This window comes from Cucurbita moschata, unplaced genomic scaffold (genome assembly GCF_002738365.1).
Source record: "Cucurbita moschata cultivar Rifu unplaced genomic scaffold, Cmos_1.0 Cmo_Scf00007, whole genome shotgun sequence".
NCBI lineage: Eukaryota > Viridiplantae > Streptophyta > Magnoliopsida > Cucurbitales > Cucurbitaceae > Cucurbita > Cucurbita moschata.
In genome coordinates, this window is record NW_019268523.1 from 1,222,165 (window position 1) to 1,231,072 (window position 8,908).

General features: G+C 42.8%; 3 protein-coding genes across 3 annotated transcripts in view; all 3 read left to right on the forward strand.

Annotated features, from left to right (window-relative positions):
- The window catches only part of LOC111445032 (eukaryotic translation initiation factor 3 subunit M-like), an 8,034-nt gene extending 7,223 nt beyond the window's left edge, over positions 1 to 811 (forward strand). The window contains exon 12 of the transcript XR_002710778.1: positions 212 to 811. The gene's annotated coding sequence lies outside the window, so the exon portion shown is untranslated. The remainder of the gene's footprint in view (positions 1 to 211) is intronic.
- A 1,033-nt stretch (positions 812 to 1,844) lies between these two features.
- On the forward strand, positions 1,845 to 4,475 carry LOC111445026 (receptor-like protein kinase FERONIA). Its single transcript, XM_023083213.1, has one exon. The coding sequence runs from the start codon at positions 1,877 to 1,879 to the stop codon at positions 4,400 to 4,402; it is 2,526 nt and encodes an 841-aa protein (XP_022938981.1). The 5' UTR covers positions 1,845 to 1,876; the 3' UTR covers positions 4,403 to 4,475.
- Positions 4,476 to 6,283: 1,808 nt separating this feature from the next.
- Positions 6,284 to 8,598, forward strand: LOC111445029 (UDP-glycosyltransferase 83A1-like). The gene is made up of 2 exons (XM_023083216.1): positions 6,284 to 7,007; positions 7,612 to 8,598. The coding sequence occupies exons 1-2, from the start codon at positions 6,521 to 6,523 to the stop codon at positions 8,496 to 8,498; spliced, it is 1,374 nt and encodes a 457-aa protein (XP_022938984.1). The 5' UTR covers positions 6,284 to 6,520; the 3' UTR covers positions 8,499 to 8,598.
- Positions 8,599 to 8,908: the final 310 nt, after the last annotated feature.

Genomic DNA, 8,908 nt, shown 5'->3' on the forward strand with positions numbered 1-8,908 from the left:
AAAAAAAAAAAAAAAAAAAAAAAAAAAAAAAAAAAAAAAAAAAAAAAAAAAAAAAAAAAAAACTAAAGCAGCAAAAAGAAAAGGGAAGGATAAAATAGTAACAATAATGCAGAGAAAGAGAGATTAGAATCCCTGCCTCCATCTCCAAGTTTCTTTAATTCCCACTAAGACTATAAATCCCCCCTCCCACCATTGATAATCCCACATTCAGAGCAAGAGAAAGAGAGAGAGCCAAAAATGGGTGGTCGGTGTTCGTTTTGGGGAGTAGCAGTGGCGGCGTTGATGGTGACAATCATCCTCTGTTCCAGCAACAGCAGCAGAGCTTCGAGTCTGGGCAGGGCCAACGCCACGTACGGCGAGGTGGAGGTGGAATTGCTGGTGCGTCGTGAGATAGCTCGGTTTTTGAATTTTAAAAACATGGACGTCCACACAGACAAAACCCAGAACCCGAACGTCAAATCTTGTGGTAACGGCCCGGGAAACCCCATGGGCGACTGCAGTGGTAGCCCCACTAATAAGAAACACTGCAACTCATACGCCGGCGCCAGCGCCTGCTAGAGTCGAACCCTTTGGTTCCATATTGTATTTTATTGTTATCATGGTTCTGTTTTCTCTGCCATCTAACTCCCTTTCCTCTTTTGCTCTCTGTGTTTGTGTTTCAAGTTGTTGTTTATAACGTTTCTCTGTCTTCTGTGGAGTTCTTGCTTTAATCAGCCATGGTTGGGTATGGGTATGGGTATGGGTATGGCTTTGGTTGTTGCTGTTGTTTGTGTCAAATAAGAACAATGAAATGCCTCATCTTCTTCTCCATCACCCACATCTATACTAACCTTTTAGCTCATCGTGTTTAACGAGTCACTAACTTCGTGTCCAATAATTTAGTAGATACTTTTATGAACGAGATCATCTATCAACTTTTTTTTATCCCTATTTCATCTAAACTAAAGAAGATTGTGTAAGTAAACAAATTATTTAACGAACTACAATATAGATGTCTCATTAGTATCATTGGATATGTACTAAAAATTATAATTTAAAATACTTATAATCCAATAATGAAAAACTGTTGGTCATTTGTGTCAGCCTCGTTAAATAATTTATCATGACAGTGACAAAAGTTAAAGGAAGAAGATGCAACGTGTTATCTTTTTATCGACTCGAATACTTTGATCACGTGAAATAAATAGATAATTGGATGACCCAATAATATTTTCTTTTAATATGTTACTTTTTTTCGCAATTATTTTCTTCTAATATATTGCTATTTTGGCTCCACTAAAACTAACTTTAATGTCAAAAAGTCTCAAATTCAACCATCTTTACATATTAAAATATGAAAATGTAAAATATGAAAAAGTTATAGGACTGATAAATACAAAGTCATTGCAATAATGAAACCACAAAGACTCAAAAGCATAAAAAAAAAAAAAAAAGAGGAAGAAAATGGTTCTTTAACTAAATATTATAATTATTGTCGTCAATCATTTATCATTTTTAAAGTTCGTTTATAATATATGGTTGTTAGATTCATCTTACACCCCATTTTAACATACACGTGATTTGCTCGACTCGTAATTTATCTATTCAACACAATTTTTTAATTTTGATTTATTGAATCGCAGACTTTAGCCAAAAATATGAGAATATATAAGTTAGAATAAATATATAAACGACACCAAAATTTATATCGTTTAACATATGTAGGCTAAATTATACAATTATTTAATACTCCACAACAAAAATTTAAAGTTTCTTTAAATTTGTTTTTTTTAATTCAATTTTGTAGTTATTATTATTTTCCTCTATTTTTATTTCAAGCTTTTTAAAAAGTATAATCTTTGTGTTCCATTGCAAAACCAAATTCATTCATTCATCCATGAAAATCCTTACTCTTCTCTTCCCAATCTTCTTCTTCTTCCTTCTTCCCTTCACTTCTCAAACCTCTTACTATGTCCCCACCGATGACCTCGCCGTCGACTGCGGTATCGCCGCCTTCAGAATCGCACGGGATGGCCGGAATTGGACAGGCGACGACGCCACCCATTTCTCCCCCTCCGACCCACCAAACGCCGTTGACAAATCCACCGTCAGGTCCAATTTTGCCAACGCTGTCAACGACCTCCTCTTCAAAAACGCACGCCTCTCTCACTCCCCCTTCACCTACTCTTTTCCGGTCACCGCCGGCCCCAAATTCATCCGCCTCCACTTCTTGCCAGATGCTTACGGCGAATTCCCCGAATCAGACGCCTTGTTCACCGTTCAAATTGCCCAATTCACTCTCCTCAAAGACTTCAACGCGGCCCTCGTAGCCGATTCCTTACACCGAAACACCATCTCCAGAGAGTTCTGTATCCATGTCGCCGGAGAAACCCCGATATTGAATATCACCTTCACCCCATCTCCGAATTCTTACGCCTTCATCAACGGAATCGAAGTTGTCTCCATGCCGGAAAGCCTTTACTACTCTCCGGCGAACCAGGGGCCGACGCCGATAATCAGAAACAACATCGCCCTCGAACTTTATCATCGGTTAAACCTCGGCGGCGACAAGGTCCCGCCGAGTGAAGATTCCGGCATGTACCGAACATGGGATGGGAATAATCCATACGTAAGTTCTCTAGTCTTCAAAATTGAAAATTACTCTGTTCCTATAAACTATACAACTTCCACTCCTAATTTCACAGCCACAGATTCTGTATATCAGTCCGCTTTAATTTTGGGGAATAACAAAACTTTCAATTCCTTAAACAACTTGTCTATGGACTTGCCCGTCGATGCCGGATTCAATTATCTGGTGCGGCTCCATTTTTGCCAGATTCACTATAATCTGTTCCGTGAAGAACAGAGACGTTTCACAGTGTTCATAAATGGCCGGAAAATCGACGCCCTCGATATAAATTCCGTCAATTTTCCGATTCACAAGGACTACAATGTTCCAATGGCGGATGGGCGTACAAATATCCTTGTTGATTTAAGCCCATTACCGAGTGAGAGCTTCGATGCAATTTTGAATGCAATTGAAGTGTTCAAACAGAGCAATGGCACTAATCTTGCAGTACCTAACCCAGTGGGGCCGGCTCCTCCGCCACCGGAAGTGAAACCAGTAGTCAAAAAGTCAAATTCAACGGTGATCATCGCCGTCGTGTGCGGCGTCGTGGGGTTTGCCATCTTATTCTCCCTTGTTGGATTCGTGATCATACGGAAACAGAGTAAGAAGAAATCTAGGAAGAAGAAGAAGAAGAAGAAGAAGATGAAGAAAACGACCGAGGATATCTTACTACCTGAACGACGGTGCCGGATTTTCACGTTTGAAGAGATTTTAGATGCGACGGATAATTTTAATCCGGAGGGGAAGATCGGAATTGGTGGATTTGGTGCCGTTTACAAGGGAATTTTGGAGGAGGAAGAGGATCTCACCGTCGCAATAAAACGGCTGAATCCAGAATCCCAACAAGGCGCACAAGAATTCAAGACGGAGATCGAATTGTTATCAGAACTCCGCCACGCAAACCTTGTACCCCTCATCGGATACTGCTTGGACGGCAAAGAAATGCTGCTAATTTATGAATTAATGCAAAACGGAACATTTAAAGACCATCTCTACGACACCCAAAATCCTCCTCTACCATGGAAGAAGCGCCTCCTAATCTGCCACGGGGCAGCGCGTGGTCTAAACTACCTCCACACCGGCGTCGATCGACCCATCATCCACCGTGACGTGAAGACAACAAATATCCTTCTAGACGAAAATTGGGTCGCAAGAGTTTCTGATTTTGGGATGTCGAAATTGGGGCAGAGCAACACGGCGGTCATCACGGCGGTGAAAGGAACCTTCGCGTATTTGGACCCGGAATATCACCGCCGTCTTAAGGTAACGGAAAAATCTGACGTGTACTCATTTGGGGTCGTCTTGTTCGAAGTGCTCTGTGGGAGAGAGCCACTGGACCCCCTCGCCGGCGAAGAGAAGTTCAAGCTTACGCTATGGGTTAAAAAATGCTTAGAGAAAGGGAGTGTTTATGAAATTATTGATCCAAATTTGAAGGGGAAGATTTCGCAGGATTGTTTGAAGCAGTACTTGGAGCTGGCGGCGGCCTGTATTAACGATCAGTCGAAGCACCGGCCGACGATGGCAATGGTGGAGGAGAAGTTAATGTTCATCTTGCAGTTGCAGGAGGAAGCAGATGAGGATCGTGCCGACGACGAGTTGAGCTATCCAGAGGGGCCATTTTCTCCAATCAGGTCGATGGTGGGTCCTGTCCGGAGTGAGTCGTATAAAGGCCACCTCGCCACCGTGCTGAGCGGCTCCGATTTCACCGCGTCGACACTTATGAGTGAAGATATGTTCAGTGAACAGAGCACTAGCTCTGCGTCCCTTTCTCGGAACCAGCCTGCTAATGCCTAGTTTGGTAATTTCGGTTTTTTTGTTCCCTAAGTTTAATCTTTATTGTGATTTAAATATAATAATATAATTTATAACCACCGATATTTACATTATCGATAATATAAGTATTTTTCTTTTTATAATAATTTTCTCTAATTACTTAGATAATCCCACATTGGTAAAGTGAGAATTAATCACCTTGTTTATAAGCCGCATTTGAATCCTTCACAATCGCCGAGCTCGTTGGTGTGGGCTTGTGACCCAAACGGGGGCAATAAGATGGTTGAAGAATGGGGCTGTCCGCTGAGTTTGGGCCTAGAAGAATTTAATGCCGGCCTGCCCATTCCAAGTTGGGAGTTGGGCCTTGGGCTTTGGGCGAAGGAAGGCCCGGAGTTCACTGCCACTGGAGTCTGGGGGACACTCCGTGAGGCTGGTTTCACAGAACAGCGTCACCCCCCGCTTCCTCCGGTGGAAGGACAACAGGCTGCTTCCTGGCGGCCCAACAGCAACTCAGAAGATGGCTTTCACTCCAACAATCATTTTTGCTGCGACAACCCACTACTCACCCCTTCGATTACAGAGTTCCACCCACAGTGGCTCATAAAAACCCCAACAGAAGGGTGGTTCAGCACCTTTTGCTGCGACACCCAACTCACCATTTTCCCTTTTTCCCCCTTAAAACCCGCTGGAAGTTGGTGCTCTGTTCCCTGCCGCACTACCCACATGAACGGTCGCTCCGTAAGCTCCATCCCCATCGCGATCTCCTCAGACTGTTCCTGGTTGAAGTCGGTGCTGCTCCCAAATGCCATGTACACAACCGACCCTGCCGGTTGCTGGTCCAGCCAACGGATGCAGGAGTCGTCTTCTTTCCATAACTGCCCTGCCTCCGTCGCAATGAGTGGGCCGATTGTTAAAAGCTTGGGGTTTAGCGAAACCACTTGTGGCTCCAGTACGTGAGGCAGTATTAAAATGTACCATATCGCGTAATGGCACCCTCGCTGCACTCTAACTAAGTGATCGAACAAAATCTTTTGCGAGTTCTTGAATGGAACGCACCGCCAAGGAAGGTCACTAGTGTGGATCATTGAGGGAGTTCCCGGTGATTCCAATTCGATTGTCTTTTCTTCTACCGGAATCCCTTCTGGGGTTATGATGCCACTTTCAATAAGTTCGTTAAGGCTGAGATTCAAAACAGAGTGAGCGGCTGTGAAAGGTGTGAAAGGGACCGTGTCTCAAGTAGACAGTTTCTATGGGGCGCAGGCATCCCAAAAGGTAACGGAGGCGTGCAAAGGTTTCCTCAGGTCAGACGAAGATTAGTCCTTGAGTGCAAAGGCAGAAGTCCGTCGAGCAGGGGCGAAAGTCGGCCTTAGTGATCCGACGGTGTCGAGTTGAAGGACCGTCGCTCGACGGATATAAGTTACTCTAGGGATAACAGGCTGATCTTCCCCAAGAGCTCACATCGACAGGAAGGTTTGACACCTCGATATCGGCTCTTCACCACCTGGGGCTGTAGTATGTTCCAAGGTTTGGGTTGTTCGCCCATTAAAGCAGTACGTGAGCTAGGTTCAGAACGTCGTGGAGGATTGTTATGAACTCATTTCCCCTTAACACTAAGTTTTGTGTGGAGGATTGTTGAAAGATGAGTCCTACATCAACTAATTATAGAATTTATCATGAATTTATAAGTAAAGAATATATATCCAAGATGCCTTTTGGATAAACGAAAACTAAAGTCATAAATATTGAAAAGAGCCTCGGAACAAAAGATATGCTTTATTCAAGAATTTGATGGCTCCAAAGAACAAGTTGAGCTTGATTAAGGAGAAACTATTCGAGGGCTTTATAGGCTTCAGAGAGGCTCTATAACGTCAGCTCATTAACGTGATGAAAATTGTCCAATCAAGTAAGACAAAAGAATAAACCATGAAGAAAATTGTCCAAATTGAATACATCTGGCCGTTACCAGACGAAGGAGATGGCGAAGATAACAAAATTAGGAGAACCAACCAAAGCCAGAATCTTTTATGCCGCCCGTCGCCTGATGCATTGGGGCCTCCACGAACAGCCATTCCATTTCGGCAGTGTGTGTGTGTATATATAGAGTGGTACAGTGAAACTCAGAAGTAACAGAGAAGCAAAATGGGGAGCGGCGGCCACATCTTGGCCATTCCTTATCCAGCGCAAGGCCATGTAATCCCCATGTTGGAGCTCTGTTTGTGCTTGGCCAAACAGGGGTTCGAAATCACGTTCTTGAACACGGAGTATAATCACAATCGTGTAATGGGCGCTCTAGCAGGAGCTGAACGTGTAGGCGATGGCAATATCCACCTGGTTTCACTCCCCGATGGCATGAAGCCTGGGGAGGACCGAAATGATCTTGGTAAATTAACTAACACAATGTTGCATGTCATGCCCTTGAAGCTGGAACAGCTGATAAACACGATCGAGGGATTAGGGGGTCGCGGAATTACGTGTGTTATTGCTGATGAGAATCTTGGGTGGGCTCTCGAAGTTGCTGAGAAGATGAGAGTCCGGCGAGTCGCCTTCTGGCCTGCGGCTGCTGCGTTGTTAGCTATGCAATTCCGAATCCCAAAGCTGATCGAAGAAAAACTAATTGATTTTGATGGTAAGAAATCATGGCTCTTCGTAATAAATGGTGTATCGTTTAACACTTATATAACGTCTCTCTCAAAAATCTCTCTTTGCCCTCGTTTTCTAAAACCTTCTCTTAAAATCGAGGCCAGAGACTCGAGCATACGTCGCTTGGCCGTAGGCGACGCAAGAACGAATTGGGTTAGCTCATTTGTAGTTGGAAAGTGAGTGCCGCACAATTGCAAGTCCGCTGTCATTAAAAGTGCGATTGTGACAAGTACTCTATAGAAGCTCTCCTAAGGTCTATGGAGCCCTCGAACAAAATACACCATTTATTCAATACTTAGTCACTTTTGACTACACCTTTGAGGTACACAATTTCTTTGTTCGACGGTTGAGAATTCTGTTGTCATGTTATGAATCACAACTTGTACAATGATATGATATTGTCTGAGCACGAGTATAAGCTCTTGTAGCTTTGCTTTTGGTTTCTCTACAAGGCTTCGTTCCAATGATGACAATGTTGCTTACTTATAAACCCATGATTTATCCCCTTGAACTAACCTGAGACTCGCTCCCAACCAAAACAAATAGATCTGGACAGGCACAAATATGAACATGTTTCATTTTTCCGACAGGAACGTTGCTGAAGAGCGAGGAGATTATGTTAGCATCATCAGTACCCACAACCAGAACAGAAAGCTTGGTTTGGGCATGTGTAGGCGACAAAGAGACAGAGAAAATTCTATTTCAAGTGTGCTTACGAAATAACAAAGCAATAGAAGCGGCGGATTGGGTTATCTGCAACACAGTCTATGAGCTCGAGGCAGAAATTTTCAGCATAGCGCCTCGCATTCTCCCAATCGGCCCACTTCTGGCGAGCAATCGACTCGAGAATTCCGTCGGACACTTCTGGCCGGAAGATTCAACTTGCCTGAAATGGCTCGACCAACACTCTCCACGCTCAGTCATTTACGTCGCATTCGGAAGCTTCACAGTTCTAAACAACACCCAATTCCAGGAATTAGCCTCTGGGCTTGAGGTTACCGGCAAGCCATTTCTATGGGTGGTGAGGCCAGACATTACCGAACAAAACCCTAACAATGTCTTCCCATTAGGATTCCAAGAGAGGGTAAAATCTCGCGGAAAGATTGTCGGTTGGGCTCCACAACAAAGGGTTCTTAATCATCCCTCAATCGCTTGCTTTCTCAGCCACTGCGGCTGGAATTCAACCCTCGAGAGCCTCAGCAATGGCGTCCCGTTCCTGTGTTGGCCGTACTTCGCCGATCAATTTCTAAACGAGAGCTACATTTGTGATATCTGGAAGGTGGGGTTGAAATTGAACAAAGACGAACATGGAGTGATCACAAGAACAGAGATTACAGAAAAAGTGGAGAAGCTCCTCGGAGACGAGGAACTGAAACAGAGAATCCAAAAACTGAAGAGAACAGTGTTGAAAAGTGCAGAAAAAGGCGGCGGATCTTACAAGAACTTGAACAATTTCATCAACTGGTTGAAATCATAACAAAATGGGTTTGTCACTCTTCACCTGTCCAATCTGTTTCTTATTATTTGCCATTGATATCAATATGGTGTTGAATGTTCTATGATTGCAGATTGTAAGACTAAAAGTTGGTATCATATTCAAAGAAATGGGTATGAAACATAGAATCATAAGAACCAAAGAACATATATTAATTCCTTTACAAAACTTCTGTTTATTAATGAAAATGGCTGCTCTAGTATTCTAATATTTCAACCTTGGAAGAAAAACATGAAGAACATGGCCTCTTTTTCCCCTTCATTTTTCTTCTTCTAGATTTATTTTCATTCATAATTTAAAAAAAAAAAAAAAAAAAAAAAAAAAAAAAAAAAAAAAAAAAAAAAAAAAAAAAAAAAAAAAAAAAAAAAAAAAAAAAAAAAAAAAAAAAAAAA

Coding starts and splice junctions, on each gene's coding strand:
- LOC111445029 (XM_023083216.1), top strand. CDS start 6,521: ATGGGGAGCGGCGGCCACATCTTGGCCATTCCTTATCCAGCGCAAGGC. Junction 7,008..7,611: donor AAAACTAATTGATTTTGATG/GTAAGAAATCAT, acceptor TTTTTCCGACAG/GAACGTTGCTGAAGAGCGAG.
- LOC111445026 (XM_023083213.1), top strand. CDS start 1,877: ATGAAAATCCTTACTCTTCTCTTCCCAATCTTCTTCTTCTTCCTTCTT.